Source organism: Carcharodon carcharias, chromosome 4 (assembly GCF_017639515.1).
Source record: "Carcharodon carcharias isolate sCarCar2 chromosome 4, sCarCar2.pri, whole genome shotgun sequence".
Classification (NCBI taxonomy): domain Eukaryota; kingdom Metazoa; phylum Chordata; class Chondrichthyes; order Lamniformes; family Lamnidae; genus Carcharodon; species Carcharodon carcharias.
Genome location: NC_054470.1, coordinates 136,318,718 through 136,336,850, shown reverse-complemented (window position 1 = coordinate 136,336,850; position 18,133 = coordinate 136,318,718). Strand labels below are relative to the sequence as shown.

Below are 18,133 nucleotides of genomic sequence, written 5' to 3'. Positions count from 1 at the left end.
CAGTATACAGCCTAAGACTATATGTTCTGAACACTCGGGTGAAGAGAGGGGTGGAGCTGTCAACTGATCACCACTTGGTGGTGAGTTGGATTCGGCACGCAGGACTTGGGCTGGACAGTCACTGCCAAATGTACAATGAGGATCGACTGGGAGTGTCTGGTGGACGTTTCTGTGTTAAATGATTTCAACTTCAACCTCCGGAAGAATTTCTCATGTATCCTGGGTGAGGTCAAGAACATTCAGTCCAAATGGACCATGTTCAAGATCTCAATCATTGAGGCGGCTGTGAAAAGTCGTGGCTTGAAGGTGGTTGGTGCCTGTTGTGGTGGCAACCCTAGGACCCGCTGGTGGATACCAGTGGTGAGGGAGGCTGTCAAATCGAAGAAGGAAGCCTTCCAAGCAATGGTCACGGATATGTCTCCTGATTCAGCTGAGAGGTACTGGCAGACCAGGAGGGCTACAGCAACAGCGGTCGCTGAAGCGAAAGCTTGGGCTTGGGAATAGTTTGGAGAGGCCATGGCGACTGACTATCGGACGGCATTGAAGTTATTCTGGCAAACTATTCTGCGCCTTAGGAGGGGTTGGCGGGATGTCGCCCAAGCTGTTCTCAGCAAGGGTGAGGAAACACTGACTGCAACTGGGGAGATCGCCGAGAGGTGGAAGGAGCACTTTGAGGAACTCCTCAACCCGGTGGACATGCCCTCCTTACAGGAGGCAGTGCCAGAACCTCCAATATGATCAGGTCTATTGCTATTGCTGAAGTCGCTGCAGTGATCAAGGGCCTCTGTAGCGGTAAGGCAGCAGGGGTGGACGAGATTCATCTGGAGATGTTGAAGGCGCTGGACAATGTTGGGGTGTCATAGTTAATGTTGCATGGAAGACAGGGACAGTAGCGCTGGATTGGCAAACTGGGGTGGTGGTCCCCATCTTTAAGAAAGGGGACCAGAGGGTGTGTTCTAATTATAGAGGGATCACATTCCTCAGCCTCTCCGCGGAAGCCTATGTCAGAGTGCTGGAGAGGAGACTTTGTCCATTAGTGGAATCTCAGATCCAGGAGGAACAAAGCGGATTCTGTTCTGGCCATGGAACAGTGACACAGCTCTTTGCCCTCTCACAGATATTTGAGGGTTTGTGGGAGTCTGTTAATTTGGTCTACCTCTATTTTGTAGAGAAGGCATACGACCACGTTCCTCGGGATATTTTGTAGGAGATACTACAGGGATATGAGGTGCTGGTGTCGCTTTTGCATGTTATTAGGTCTCTCTATTCGTGAAGTGAGAGCTGTGTCTGCATTCTCGACATAAAGTCGAATTCGTTCAACATGGGTGTTGAACTCCGCCAAGGGTACATCTTGTCTCCACTCCTGTTTCGATTTTCATGGACAGGATATCAAGGTGCAGATGAGATATGGAGAGTATCCAATTTGGGGGCTTAAGGGTGGCACCTCTGCTGTTTGCAGATGATGTTGTGCTTCTTGCCTCAACTGACTATGATCTCCGGTGCACACTCGAATGTTTCGCTCCCAAGTGTGATGCGGCTGGGATGCTGATCAGCACCTCCAAATCTGAGGTCATGGTTCCCTCCTGGAAGGTAGTGGGTTACTCTACTCAGGTGAGGGGGGAACAGCTTCCCTTTGTAAAGGAATTCAAGTATCTTGGGATCTTGTTCGCGAGTGATGGCAGGAGGGAGTGTGAGATTGACCAGAGGATTAGTGTGGCAGTTGCAGTTCTGTGGGCACTCTGCCGGTCCATGGTGGTGAAGCGGGAGCTGAGTTTTAGGACAAAGTTTTTGGTTTACCAGTCCAGCTATGTCTCCATCCTCACCTATGGTCATGAACTATGACCGCAAGGATAAGATTGGTGGTACAAGCAGCGGAAATAAGGTTTCTCCACAGCATTGCTGGGTGTACTCTCTGGGGCAGGGTGAGGAGGTCGGTAATCCGGGAGAGCCTCGGAGTTGAGTCGTGCTCCTCTGGATCAAGAGGGGCCAGTGAAGGTGGCTCTGGCATCTGATAAGGATGCTCCATGGTAGGCTCTGACTGGAGCTATACTGGGCTGAGACCTCAAGACCAACCCAGGGCACACTACAGGGATTACATTTCCTGGCTGGCCTGGGAACACATGGGAAACCCCCAGGAGGAACTGGATTCTGTGGTTGAGGAAAATGAAGCCTGATCAGCCCTGCTCAGCTTACTGCCACCGCGACCCTTACCAGGGGAAGCGGTGTGAAAATGGATGGATAGATGGTATCATGCTGATATCCCTTAAAGGCAAATTACAACATCCATCACATTCCTGGCACAGTCCTGTAGATGTTAGATAGGCTTTGGGGAGCCAGGAGATGAATTACTTGCTGCAGAATTCCCAGCCTCTGACCTGCTCTTGTAGCCACAGTATTTATATGGCTAGTTCAATTCAGTCTCTGGTCAACAGCAACCCCTAGGATGTTGATAGTGGGGGATTCAGCGATGGTAATGCAATTGATCCTTAAGGGGCGATGGTTAGGTTCTCTCTTGTTGGAGATGGTCATTGCCTGGCACTTGTGTGGCATGAATGTTTTCACGTCGTATCATCCCAAACCAACAGCATTACTTATGCATTCCTGGGAAACAAGCTGTTTCCATGGCGGGCGGGCTCTCATTTGCTTGCCATGCCATCTTGGTTTCCTGAGCTTAGGTCATCCCTCTCTAATGTGCTAATACCATCATTGATTAACAAAGCCACTCCTCCACCTTTTCCTCGGATGACGGGTGGGCCCCACTGGCTTGGCGGTGTGCGGGCAGCCGAACACTGCCGCCAAAACGGGGACAGCCGCCATTTTGAGTGGGCTGGCCAATTAAGCCCCGCCTAGCGGGCTTCCTGCGCGGAGGGTGGAGGGATTCCCCATCTGTCAAAGTGGGCTCTTTCGCGCATGTGTGCGAAAGAGCGCACTGCTCCCTGAGGCAAAGTGTTGTCTCAGGGAGTTTACTGACAGGTAAGAAAAGTCAAAAAATAGAGAAATATTAAAATTATTAACATGACATTATTTATTTCTATTTGCGTTGTCAGTTCATCAGTTTTGTTCCAAATGCTATATGCGTTTCGATACAGAGTCCTTAGTTTTGTCCTTTTATTATTTTTGTAGCGTCTAGCCTTACATGCTGATTTACTCTTAGAATTGTACTCTCTGTCCCTTCCTGTCACAGTCTGTTTATCATTCCCCCCATTAATATCTTTCTCTCTTGCCTTGTCTCTACTCTTTGGTTTATCACGTCTTCCCAACTTTGATCCCTTGTCCCACTATTCAGTTTAAAACCCTCTCTACTCCCCTCTTGCCAAACTCCAAGTCTTCACTCAGTTAGCTCAGTTGCACTCCATTTTTCTTTAAGGTTCTCCCTAAAACCTAATAACTTATGTGACTTTATGTCATACTTTGTTTTATAATGTTTCTGTGAAGCACCTTGGGAGGTTTAATTACATTAAAAGCACTATCATTAAGTATTTTGTTATTGTTGAAACTAGGGTAGGGCATCCGTATTTCAAGAATAAATCTTTTAGAAGATATTTGGCCTAATCTGATCCTTACACAGAGGCAAAGAAGAAAAACAGCAGGATTTCATAACTGGCATAATATAATGTGCTAACTAAACTACATTGCTGACCCATTCAATTCAGAGGTCCCACCTACTATTTTAATTCCATGTTTAATAACTAAAGATTGAGGATATGGTAATTTTTTAATGGAAATTCATAAAATCATCAAACATTAAAATTATGTTTCTGGTGCAATCCGGCTAAAACTTCTCAGAGCCTTGCTGACTATTTACATTTGTAGAATTAGGGATATTAATAAAGTTTGAATTCCCAATTGAGTACTGAATTAGCCCAAGTTCCTGTTTGAAACTCCCCTTAATGAAAAATTAATCCATATTGCAATTAGCTATATCTCTGCTCCAGAAGACAGGCAATGCTGTATTTCGAAGTGGTCAAACGTAAGGGGACACAATAAGCCTCATCCTAAATCTTCACTACCCTCACCTTTGCATTCTGTACAACCAATGGAATGACCACCATAAAGGGTACATCAGGCTGCTGTTTTCTATTACTCAGTAACTGTCTCAAGGGTGATATTGGTATAGACTATTGCCAGATAGAAAATGGTATCTGAAGCACAAATGGCCAAAGCAAGACTGAAGAAAATATTTAAAAATGAAAGTTTGTTCTTAATTAAGATAATTATTTGAGGTCATTTTTGTGAAGCAACACCAGCCTTTTCTTATATTCATATTGATTGATTTTCTCTGGACCACCTAACACCCAACCTGAGGTGAGTGGTAGCTCTTCTGTTCAATGTTCATGCCTCTGTCAGTGATACTTTAAAATCATTGATAGGATTATTAATATATCTTTTAACATCTAGATTTCTTGAAAGAGCCCAACCATAAATAAATATTTTGGGAAACTTTTGTTCAGCTATGAGAAAGAAAATCAACCAGTATCTATTCCTGATCATTTTCCAGTGGTTCCAAATAAATATACCTGAACATGAACATTACATAAAGAATTGACGGTTACTGGCTCTGATGCTTCCCACATTAGCCTGCCAACACTCTGTCCAGCTCACAAATTAATAACAAATATTCGGGTAAGGGACTGAGGGCTCATGAGCTAAATGGCTTTATGAGTTTGATTATCATGGAGTCCAAGAGACTCCGTGGAAGGGTGAAAATGGCAGCTGGATCCGATTTCAAGATTCCCGGCTCCATTCCTGGGGTTTCTAATTTTCAGGAGTGCCTTTTAAGGATATGGGCAGGTTCGGGTTACAAGCCCGCACCCTGCACCCCTCAACCTGACCGGCTCCATTGGAGAGATAGGCATGTCCTAATCCTCCGCAATTTTCATGGGGTCTGACCAATTTTTCAAAGAATTGTGGATCACGGATCAAAGACACCTTTTGATAGGTATGTTCAGAAGGTCCTCCTCATGTCCCATGCCAAGATATGACACCCAACCACCCACTATGGCCCTCATGTGCCCCATGCTGTATGTCCCCCACCCACCCCCCCAATGGCCCCTCATGCCCCCCCCATGCCAAGCTATGACACTTCCTTGCCCATTCACCCACTATGTAGGCTGTATAGAGCCAATGAACATTATAGTGACAATAGGATGTAAAAAAAAAACTTTTTAAAAAGTGATTCATTGATAACTTTCCATTTTCTTAAAAAAAGGGGAGGTGGTGGCTAGTAATCCGGAGACCCAGAGTAATACTCTGGGGACCTGGGTTCTAATCCTAACATGGCACTTGTTGGAATTTGAATTTAATAAAAATATGGAATCAAAAAGTCTAATGATAACCACGAAACCATTGTTGATTGTTGTCAAAACTCATCTGGTTCACTATTGTCCTTTAGGGAAAGAAGTCTGACACCCTTACCTGGTCTGGCCTACACGTGACTCCAGGCCCACAGCAATGCGGTTGACTCTTAAATGGCCTAGCATGCCACTCAGTTAGGCAGATCACCACCACCTTCTCAAGGGCAATTAGGGATGGACAATCACTGGCCTAGCCAGTGATGCCCACTGCTCATGAATGAATGCAAAAAAACCCTCATTTTTAGTATAAGCCAATAAAAGTGTCACGCATCCAGGCCCTTTAAAGTATGAATAGCTGAAACTGAAAGTGCTGGAAACCTCTTTATTTTGTGTAAATAAACATTGTACAATTGACAAAAAAGGTCAGGATGCCAAAGCTGTCAAGCAACAATGGTTTCCCTGGGGCTCAGATGCTTCAGTACACTAATGTCTGGGGTCTCAGTCAAGAATCCATAATGAGGCTTGGCTGAAAGCCCAGAAATCCATTAGTGTGCTGAAACAGCTGTGCTCCATGGAAAAGGTTGCTTGATTGACAGCTCTGGCTCACTGATCTCTTCTGTAAATTGCATAATGTTCATTTACACAAGTAAAGAGGTTCAAGTGCTTGTAGTTTCAGCTTTCAATACTTTAAAGAGTCTGGGTGATTGGCTCTGTTACTGGCCTGCAGTAAAAATGAGTTCTTTTTAAGAAAGTGGAAAATGATCAAAAATGACTATTTTAAAGCATTTTTTACTTATCTTATTGTCGTTGCACTGTTCATTGGTTCTATACAGTGTATAGTGGGCAAATGGGCATGGAATAGCTTGGCAAGAGGGCCGTAATGAGCCATATGGGGAATGTGGGAGGGCATGAGGTGGCCAGGATGGAGCATGGGGGATGTGCTGGGGCTGAGAGGGGGTGGAAAGGGTGTGAGGTGTGAGGGCTAAAGGGCCTGTTTTCATTATAACTCTAAGTTCCACAGAACCAAGTTGGAACTTTTAAATAGCCTGCCCTGGCACCTTGCAGGCCCTGTGGCTGCCTCCAAACTCTTTCCTGCATTGACTGGCCGGACTGTAGCCCATGCCCGCCCCCACAATGAAAATCTCTTCTTGCTCCTGAGGTGGGCAGGCCAAACCGGGAATTTTCCCAACTCCCTCCTCAAGTGTGAAAACCCAGCTCTATATGTTTGACTGACTTGCTGCCTTCAAATTAGAATGGGCTATGGGAGAAAACTGAAGAGAAAATCAAAGAGGAAGAAAATGAGATAAAGGAGAAAAACATAAGTTTGTTGAAAAACAAAATACCACAGATGCTGGAAATCTGAAATAAAAACAGAAAATGCTGGAAAAATTCAGCAGGTCTGGCAGCATCTGTGGAGAGAGAAACAGAGTTGACTTTTTGAGTCCAATATGACTCTTCCTTAGAGCCCTGCTGAGTTTTTTCAGCATTTTTTGTTTTTACATAAGTTTATTTGTTTCTCAAATGAAAAAGAATAGTTAAGTATTATGGTCGCCCCTATTAATTTTATCAAAAAATGGCTAAAAGTTCTTACAACACAATGAGATCTCAGGTTAGCAGGGGGGGAGATGGTGGCGCAGTGGTAAAGTCACTGGATGAGTAACCTTCGGGGACACAGATTCAAATCCCACCACAGCAGCTGGTGGAATTTAAATGCAATTAATAAAACCTGGAATTGGAAGCTAGTAATGGTGCCAGGAAAACCAATCTGGTTCACTAGTACCTTGTAGGGAAGGAAGTCTACCATCCTTATGTGATCAAGTTTACATGTCACTCCAGACCTGTAGCAAGCCACTCAGTTCAAGGACAATTACAGATGGGCAACAAATTGTTGCCTTGCCAGCAACACACATGAAAGAATAAAGAAAACCCCCCAGAAATTACAATCCTTGATGAGTTTACTAAAAAGAGCAATGCAGCAGTATTACTGTTTACAAGCCCAAAGCTAATCAACCGTAGAAGCTACTACTGCCTGGGCTTGTTATGACTACAGTTGAGAATAAAACATATCAGCCAATGCAGCATTTGAGTCTAAATAATACTCCTTGCCTTTTTAGTAATGAGTGACAGATTCCAGCAAGGTTTCACAAATTGTATTTCAAACTGCTGTCAATTAAATTGAGAAGAAATTCTAATTACAAATAGACATAATAAATACCCTAATACAGAATGTATTTGAGAAATGGGAATGTCTATATCTGTATTGTGCATGAACAATGCAATAACTTTGACAACATTAAATCTGTTGTGATTAGGAGCTATAATCTGTTGTGGAATAGCAGGGAAAGGTTGAGCACTGTTGTTTGTAAGAACGAGATCCATCTTCTAAGAGTCTAGTAGCTAAACAAGTTTTACCCTGAGGCTGATTCAGGGAAAATTACAAAATGTGATTCTTACCATAGAGCTGAATCTGTTGTCCTTTCCTGATCTAATTAAACAGTAGTTGTAGATCATCAACACGAGCAGCATCAGTGGGATCACCCAGAGTTCAAAGTTCCAAACTGCAACAAGATAGATCTAGACAAAATAATGAGGGAAAAAAATCATCAATCATAAACACATCATGTAGAGTGAAGTCAAGCAGATTATTTCTTAAACTATCTATTTTTAATCTTTTCATGTACTTCTGTGCTCCATTCTTTGCCCTTTAAAGTCACATTAGCTGTTGCTGGTAGAGTTCAACCAATATTGCTGTTTGGTTATTTGGTAGGCGATAACAAACTGTATTTTGAGAGATAGATGTCAACTGCTGCTTTTAGGTGCTTTCCTTTAACCTGATGGCACTAAGTCATGATGCACATTTAGAGAGCCAGTGCAGACATGATGGGACAAATGGCCTCCTTTTGCGCTGTAACAATTCTGTGATTCTGATACAGTAAGAAACAGAATGCTGAAGCTGAAGCTGAGAACTAAACTTGGACTGTGATGGACTGCATTAATAAATTGAAGTTCCGAGCTGTTAAAATGTAACTGTATTAAAATATAACTATATTAAAGGTCAGGATTTTCAATTAAAATTTGTACCTTTCATCAACATTTTACTTAGACTTAGCTCAGGGGAAGATGCAGTTTTTCCCCTAAAAAAGGTATTATTCTCGCCCGATTACCTTCTGGTCTTAGCATGTGTCTTACTGGTTAAAAGAGCTTGAACTGTGTATTTCCCACTTGAAGATCTAGGAAAATGTCTGATTAACTTGTAGTAATAAATGATAATTCTGACAATTATTGCCATGTTCATTACCATGTTAATTGAAAGTTTGGAGAATGATATCAGCAAAATTAAATGTTATTGCAGTGCTGACCATGATGGTGCATATATGGAAACTGCGAAAAAGGGAAAACCTGCTATGAGAACTCAATTACCCATATTGTTCTCTGGAAATAGTACTCTCTGCTGAAACATTTGAACAAACATTTAACACATTGGTATTATGGTCCTTGATTTTTCCCTTTAGTTTTACCCCATAGTCCATCCTCATTTGTGGATGACAAGTTAGTCAACCATACATTCTGGTCTCCTCCAATATCACGTAAAAGGAAAGTACCTGAAAGATGTTATCCTATTCATTTTAAATGAAATAATAGTAAAATAAATGTTATATGAATGCTTTAAAGCATATAATTGTTGCGATGCAAACTTCTTAAATGTGAATTACTTGAGTTTTTCTTTAGTTTTCTCTAATTAGGTTTAGAAAATAGATTTATCTAAAGCACAGATATGACATCTGCCATGCTATTATTGTGCCTTACTCTGTGCACAGACATTGTGATATATTTGAATATTTTTGCTATTTATAGATTCTTTAAGAATTTACCATTATATTTGATGTTGGATTAATCATCTTAGTGCAGCACAAGTGACATCATCAACCTCTGGGCTGTGCCTGTTACACTTCAGCTATTACTCTTCAAGTGGCAAAAGACATAGAACTGAATTTTATGCTCCCCACTGGTGGGTTTTTAGGCATGCAGGAGTGTGAAATTGCAGGAATGGGGTTCCCTCCAGCTTCCTGCCTGCCCCAAACAAGCAGTGATTTTATGATGGGGTGGACAAGGCCTTGGACAGGAAGCCCACCCTTGCCCCAATTATTGGCCACTTAAGGGCCATTTTTAGGCTGGTGGGAGGATTGTCTTTCTGTCGGGGAAGTCTGAAAATCAATGGACTTAGATCTCAGGTAGGCAGGAGGGGGCCTCTATAAGAAGCCCCCTTCTGAAGTCGGGCACCCCCTCTGCTCACCATCCTTAAAGTTGGGTGGCCTCCAGAACTCCCTCCCCACCACTGGACTCTCCCCGAGACCACGATCGCCCCCGTCACACTCCCCAGGGCCTTCCCTACCTTCCCTGCCCGGGAACCCATTAACTTTACCTGGACCTCCGGTGCCCAGACTTAGTCATCTTCATGTAATTTCTCACCAGTCCACTGCAGCTGTTGTCGCTGCAGGGACTGGAGAGCTGCCGTCCAATCAGTTTGGTTGGCAGCTCTCTAAGGTGGGACTTCCTCCTAAGTGAGGTGTGGAAGTCCTAACTGCAGCCGCTTAATGCTCATTTGAGCGTAAAATGGCTGTTGGGCTCCCAGAGTTGGCGGGGAATCTTTGGATGGAGGGAAACGAGACACCTCCATCTGAAAAATCCAGGCCATAGAAAGAAAAAGAATGCCAGTAATTTCTGACCTTGACAACCTCAACTCCCTCATGAATAGGAGCCAGGGATCTACAAAACGCTGCCAATTAGTAGAAACATTCTGCAACAAGCTTCTAATTGGCCTCAGGATGTGATTTCTTAGACAAATTTCCACTAGCTGTGGCCTTAAAGAGAAAGGCCAAGTGGAAAACAGCTCAGTATTAGCATCTTAATATCACAAACACATGTTGTTAGTATGGATATAAAACAGTAACTATCATACATTTAAGTACTGCTGAAAAAAGAGACATGTCGAAGTTTTTTGTCTTGCACTCATCAGGACACTTTGCAAGAATGCCAATAAGGAGAAAACAACAATTTATACTGTATGAGAAGAGAGTGCTGATTGGTTGGCAAGTGGACTCTGATTGGTGGAGGTGTTGCCATGGAGAATGCACCATTGATGGTGACTGACAGTTAACTGCCAAACATTGTTGAAATTTAAACCAGGCACCTTGACCCTGATTGGTCAAGGAATTGACCTGAGGAATGAGTCAGCGAATGGCTGTCACTTATTTTGTTTCACTGAAACAGGCACAATGTGTGTACATATTCTTTCTGTCTGCAAAGAATAGGACCCTGTTTATTAATATATGTGGCTTCCAATACATGCAAATGCACCTCACTGCGAGCCTGACTGACAATCTTAAATTGGTTGTTAGCGTAATTCTTAGTGTGTTGCAGGTTATTTAGCAAACGTTGTCCAATCACAGAATCACATCCAATTTTGGACACTGTCTTTTGAGTTTTGCAAGCATGGGCTGGTTGGGTACGGTCTGTACATTGCCTGTTGCGAACAACGTTGTAACGATTTGCCCAATTATTTGGGCAACAAGTTCATGTTGTGCAGAACCGGTCATAGATAAGGTGAAAAAAGGACATCATTTTTGTGTCTTGGACAGCCCATACATACAAGGATACAACAAGCCGTGAAGACGACCCCTGTTGCAAATGTCTTATGGCATTGCGAGGATTTAAGACCAACCCGGACATGCAATCAGTAAACCTGACAAAAGTTCATGAATAGTCATCCTTAACAAGCGTGACTATATCAACAAAATGCATGCCACTCTTAAAGATGGATCAAAATGTATTTCCATTGGACCTGCCACTCAACATGACCTGACAGCCTTGCTCAAAAGTAAGCTAAAAAAAAATACACTTGCTGGACTTGTGTAAGGGTGATGAGCTGCCACATGACATATATGACAGGATTTGTCCTCATGGCTCGCTGCATCCGTGGATGTATGGACTTCCCAAGACGCATAAAAGTGATGTCCCTTTACGCCCTATTTTATCTATGACTGGTTCTGCACAACATGAATTGGCCAAATTGTTACAACCTGTTCTGACTAAGTTTTCCACATGCATAGAGAAGGACTCCTTCACATTTGCGAAGGCCATACAGGATTTCAGGACTTGCATATCAATGGCAATGCTGTGTCTTTATGCTCATTTGATATTGCTAGCCAATTCACCAATGTTCCACTTAAGGAAGCCATAGCGATTTGCACTGCAGCACTATCTCATGGCAACCTAGACCCACCACTATTGTGTGAATCGGTATTCCTTGAACTTACGAACTTGGCAACTCATGTAGTTGAGTTCAGTTTTAAGAACACCATGTATGCCCAAATAGATAGTGTTGCCATGGGATCCCCTCTAGGTCCAGCTCTCACAAACATCATTGTTGGGTTCAATGAGAAACGTGTCTTTGATGGAATGACATCTAACCTCCAACCCCTCGCATATCTCTGATATGTGGATTATGTGTTTGCTATATTTAAATCTGCAGCTGCACGTAATAATTTTTTTACATGTCTTAATGCATTCAAATTCATCTTCGAAATGAAGCAGTCAAATGAACTCCCCTTCCTTGACGTACTAGTTGAGAAATGTGCCAGGGGGTTCCCTGCCACAGTCCACTGCAAGCCTATGTTCATGGTTGAATAAACACGTTGGGTGTCTTACAGTTCCTATAAGATTGTTATAAGATTGGTCTTATTGGCAACCTTGTAAATAGGACTTGAGCCATTTGCTCATCATGCAAGCTTGATACTGAAATAGGGCACATCAAAGGCATCCTGCAGAATAATGACTACCCTGATCAAATTATTTTGCACTGTGTATCAAGCAAACTCATGAACGGGCCTAAGGCCATCACATTCGGCCCTGAAAAGTGCCCAGTCTACCTCAGACTACACTGGAAGGGCAAAGTGTCTGAAAAATTTGAGCAACAGGTAAAGCTAGCTGTTTCACATTGCTACTATGCAGAAGCAACACGAGTGGTATTCACCACTACCAGGATGCTGTCGTCAAGCGAAAAAGATGTTCTGCCTACCACAAAAATTAGTAATGTGGTATATGAATTTCAGTACCACTGTAACGCTAGGAATGTAGGCCATATGTTCCAAGGACTGTTGGATCGTATCAAACAGGGAAATCATGTTTAACCAACTTATTGGAGTTCTTTGAGCAAGTAACATGGGCTGTGGATAAAGGGGAACTGGTAGATATACTGTACTTAGATTTCCAGAAGGCATTGGATGAAGTGGCACAGCAAAGGTTATTGAGGAAAATAAAAGCTCATGACATAGGGGGGAACACTTTGGCATGGATAGAAGATTGGCTGCCTAACAGGAAGCAGAGAGTATGCATAAATGGGTCTTTTTCAGGTTGACAAGATGTATCGAATGGTGTGCCACAGGGATCAGTGCTGGGACTTCAACTGTTTACAATTTATATAAATAACTTGGATGGAGGGACGAATGAGGTGGTTGCCAAATTTGCTGACACAAAGGCAGGTAGGAAAGTAAGTTGTGAAGAGGACATAAGGAGGCTACAAAAAGATATAGATAGGTTAATTGAGTGGGCAAGGACCTGGCAAATGGAGTATAAAGTGGGAAAATGTGGAACAGTCCATTTTGGCAGGAAGAATAAAAAAGAAATCACGTTATCTAAATGGTGAGAGATTGTAGAGCTCTGGGATGTAAAGGGATCTAGCTGTCTTAGTGCGTGAATTGCAAAAGGCTAGTATGCAGGTACAGCAAATAATTAGGAAAGCTAATATTGTGAGGGAGGTTATGCTTCAGTTATACAGGGCACTTATGAGACCACATCTGGAGTACTGTGTACAGTATTGGTCACCTTATTTAAGGAAGGCTGTTAAGGCGTTGGAAGCAGTCCAGAGAAGGTTTACCAGACTAATACCTGGAATGGGCAGGTTGTCTTGTGAGGAAAGGTTGGACAGGCTAGGCTTGTATCCGCTGAAATTTGGAAGAGTAAGAGGCAACTTGAAACATATAAGATCCTGAGGGGTCTTGACAGGATGGATGTAGAGAGGATGTTTCCTCTTGTGGGAGAATCTAGAATGAGGGATCACTGTTTAAAAATAAGGGGTCGCCCACTTAAAACGGAAATGAGGTGAATTTTTTTTCTCTCAGCGGGTCATGTATCTTTGGAACACTCTTCCTGAAAAAGTGGTGGAAGCAGAGTCTGAATATTTTTAAGGCAGAGGTGAATAGATTCCAGGTTAGCAAGCGGGTGATAGGTTATTGGGGGCAGGTGGGATGCAGATTTGAGGTTACTATCAGATCAGCCCATGGTCTTATTAAATGGTGGAGCAGGCTCAAGGGACCAAATAGCCTACTTCTGTTCCTTGTTTGTACGTTCTTATGTAAACAGCCTATCCCTTCCACTGTTTGCAATGGGCAAGGTACAGACCATACCCAACCAGCCCATCCTTGCAAAACTCAAAGCACAACATCTAAAGTTATATGTGATTCTGCAATTGGAAAACATTTACTAAATAATCCTTAGTGTACAAAGAATTACGCTGACAACCAATTTAAGATTGTCAGTCAGGCTTGCAGTGTGATGCATGTGTGTGTACTGGAAGCTACATATATTAATACATGGGGCCCTGTTCTTTGCAGACAGAAAGAACACGTACACACATTGCACCTGTTTCAGCTAAACAAAGTAAGTGTCAACCATTCGCTGACTCATTCCTCAGGGCAATGCCTTGACCATTCAGGGTCAAGCTGCCTGGTTTAAATTTCAACAATGCTTGGCAGTTAACTGTCAGTTACCAACTCTGGTGTATGCTCCATGGCAATGCCTCTACCAAATAGAGTCCACTTGCCAACCAATCAGCACTCTTTTCTCATACAGTATACATTGTTGTTTTCCCCTTATATTGATTGGTATTCCAGGTGAGTGCAAGACAAAAAGCTTTGACATGTCTCTTTTTTCAGCAATATTCAAGTTCTGTACTACCAAACAACGATCATATACTTGCTTTAAATTACTTAATATGGGCTCCAGATGTGAAGGTCTTGATGTTAAATGTTAATGTTAAATTAGATATAAATTATCACTTCATATCAATCAATCCAATGATATGAACTAGCATTATGAACCTATTTTCTTTCAAACTCAGGACCTAAGTAATTTCTCATAGGCTGCAATGAAAAACAACAGGGAGAATCAACCTAATATTGTGAAATCCTCATTGTCAATCACGGTTGTTGTCATGTGATCCTACGTAAAACTATTATGCATGATACCGTCAAATGGAACAAAATGATGTCGACAAGACAGCACATTCTCCATTAGTGGTTTATTGGTCCAAAACTGTAAATACTACTACCTTATTTTTAAAATCTTGCAATAATAATCCCGGGTAAGTTGCTGGATATACTTGGATATGTGCGCAGAAGAATACTGTCCAGGAACTATCATATATTTTCTAATATTACTGCAGGATACTTTAAAGCAGGCTTACGGTTCTGTGCCTATGCTTAATTTAATTAAACTAGAGACCATTACACAGCAAGGTTTAAATTATTAAAGGAATTAGGTGTAAAACAGGCATTTGAAACAGAGATGAGTAAACTAGGGCGAGGTCTCAGCAGAGACGGTGTGAAATTTGCATTTTTAGATAAGTGGGAATGGTGTTTGATTTTCAAAGGGACATGGAAAATGTTTACAACTGGCAAAATAAATAATGCAAGGTTAATACATTGATTTTTCCCAATTAAGAGAATATGAAAGATTTTTATATTCTGGGAAAAGTAATTTCTAAAGACAAATGGAAACAATGGGATTTACAAATCAAAAGGGATAAAATATATTTAAAGAAGGGTGGAAGGCTGTGCCTCAGAAAGCTGAAGATTTAAGAAATGAAAAATAAAGAATTTTAGAATATTTCAAAACATGTCCCCTCATGTGACTCTGAGCAAGGACATGTTATGAATGAAATGCTAAAAATTTTTATTCAATTTTTAATTGCTGTTAGAAACCTCATCCCGCCCGTGGATGAGGTTTCCTAAAAAATCCAAAGGCCACTTGGTCTTTCTGCCTGCTCGCCAACCGTAAGGTTGGACAGGCAGCAAAAAATCTAATTCAGTTGGTACTTTAATGGCCTTAAAAGGCCTGTTAATTGTCAGCGGGCACGCTGCCGACTCCTGCGCGTGCTTGCCAACCAATATATCATGTAAATGTGCAATGACATCGGGATGCTCACCCGACGTCATCGCGCATCATTTTACACTCATTCTGGTCGGGCTCGTGCCTGCCCGATGAGTGGAAAATTCTGCCCATGAAATTCTTCACATTCTCCTACAACATTAGAGATGAACAAAAAACAAAATGCTTGTTACAAATTGTTTCCTGGGTGATCTTTCCAGAATGTAGATTCAATTCTCCTACAAACTATAGACACAAAATACAATTTTCCTTAAGCCTATTGGGCTTAGCCCATTTTAACAACTCTTCAAAGTTGTGCCTCAATAGCCTTTATGGATTCAGATCTCCACAATTTAAAATGTGGCTTTGTAACTTGAAAATAATAGTCAATACACAAGACCCTTATAGACAAGGAGGGCTATTTCATGCATCTTCAATCATCCACCCAGAACAACACAATGTTCCCCCCATTGCCACATCCATTTGTTTATTAAATGATTTGAGGATTTCATCTCTACTGCTCTATTCAAGGGTTTATTCCATGTGTTAACAACTCTTTGGTCTGAATTTTCAGCTCAAAGTGTGGCTGTGATTGATGGGCCCAGGGGCGGTCAGGCAATCAGCACCCGACTACGATTTCACGCTGGCTGGCCAATTAATGGCCAGCTAGCGTGAAGCATGTGCAGATATGATCAGCGCTGCCTGGGTTGGGGGCAGGAGGAGGGCATGCGCTGATGTCAGCATGGGCACTGGGGAGCGCGAAATGAAAGCTCCCCGAAGGCAGAGAGCTGCCTCAAGGAGCTGAAGAATTTAAATACACAAAATGAAGATTTAAAAAACTGGGAAAAAATGGCCATGTATCAGAAACAGTCACTTGAACATATACAACATGAAAATCCTGTCCAAACATTTTTAAAAAAAATTTAATGACGGAAACCTCATCCCACCCTTGGATGAGGGCTCCTGAAAAATGCAAAGGCCGCCTGGCTGATTCGCCCGCCGACCAGCCGTAAGGTTGGACGGGCAGCGAAAAATCCCAGTTAATTGCACCGTTAATGGGCTTAATAGTCCACTTAATTGTCGGCAGGCGCGCTTCCGGGTTTAGTGCACGCCCCGACCGAAATATCATGCAAGTGTGCATCAACATCGGGACGCTTGCCCAACGTCATCGCGTGCTATTTTACACTTGAGCACACGCCCGCACACCAAGTGAAAAATTCTTCCCTTTGTTTCTAGAACTTCCTGATTTCAGTCCTAAAGTTGCTTTAATACAATTTTCAATTTCTCACTCTCGCCTCTTAGCATAGATGACCATCCTCCTTGTGATGACCTGGTGATCAATGACTAACGTCTAGTATTAACTTGAATTTATAAATAGCAAATATTTCTATACAGAGTTTTCTTTTTAGCTTAACCTCCTTCCCAACCCAAAGGACCAACTTCATTTATTTCCCAGTTGCTGATATATACGGCTACCCTCTTCTTTTAATCCTTTTGAAAGACTCTATACCCCTGAAGAATAATTTTGAATCTTCTGGGCTTAGCTGTTTCTGATATTCCCACCACATTGTTGTTCTCAGCTGGCACAATCACTTCCAGTTCTATCATTTTAGTGTTAGTGTATCCAGTATTCAAAAAAAAAAGCATCGTATTGTAGATTTCCCTTCCTTCATGTGTCTCTTTGTCAGCTTTTTCTTGAGTTCATATTTGTCTCCCAGGGTATTGTTTCCATACCCAACTGTTGACTAAATTAAACTACAATTTATTTCATCTACGATTCATTTATTTTGCAGTCCTGCACCTCCCACTACCTATCTAGTTGAATTTCAATTGTTGCCTCAACATTCCTGGCAAGTCTTTTTGTTCTAATTTGATTAAGGTGCCTTTCTCCTGCACCAATACTGTTTATTCATCCAATGTTTCCAATTATTTATGAAGGTAGGATTGCTGCTTCGACAACAAGTTGCCCGCCATCGACTAATATCGCTGAGCTAATATGAAACATTGCTTGTCATCAACCTCTAACATTTCTGGTCAGATAGCTACTTAACTATTTACTAGAATGTTTCAAGTTATTCAAAAAACAGAAAACCAAACACTTTGAACACTAGATCATTGTACAATGAGAAGAAAATAAAATGTTTTTATTGTCTTGTACTTGGCCACAAAGCCTACATTGTGGCCTGAATTTTCCAGCCCCTCCCACCAGCGGGATCTTCTGGTCCCTCTGAAATGAATGGACAGTTGAATGGCTCGCCGCGACGGGGCTGGAAATTCCACTATGTGAGTGCACAAGCTTATTTCAGAGTAACTGCTAAATGAAGAAAGAGTTTTGGTAAATTTTCAAAGGCTGTTAGTAGAAGTTAGCAGTGAGTGTCACTGGCAAATTAGTTCTTAAACATATTCTTCTCAAGTGATATGCCCTACACAGTTTTCAATATATAAATCTATACGTATCTATACCTGTCACCTTGGCTCAGTATGGTAGCACATTCATCTCTGTGTCAGTAAGTTGCAGTCACTAGCCCCACTCCAGAAATTGATCACATCAGTTTTCCTGAAATGCTTATTTTTATCTTATGCCTTAAAAAAGATTGCATTTGAGGTGCTTTAAAAGTAAGTTTAATGTAAAC

At 42.0% G+C, this 18,133-nt stretch overlaps 1 protein-coding gene across 9 annotated transcripts in view; it reads right to left on the bottom strand.

The window, feature by feature from the left end:
* Positions 1-18,133, bottom strand: part of mctp1a (multiple C2 domains, transmembrane 1a) — a 733,548-nt gene that overhangs the window by 136,415 nt on the left and 579,000 nt on the right. For all 9 annotated transcript variants that reach the window (XR_005942877.1, XM_041186933.1, XM_041186932.1 and 6 more), the window contains one exon: positions 7,749-7,868. Coding sequence is in view for 8 of the 9 variants with exons in the window: in XM_041186933.1 (XP_041042867.1) it covers positions 7,749-7,868 (120 nt within the window). In the remaining variant the exon portion in view is untranslated. The remainder of the gene's footprint in view (positions 1-7,748; positions 7,869-18,133) is intronic.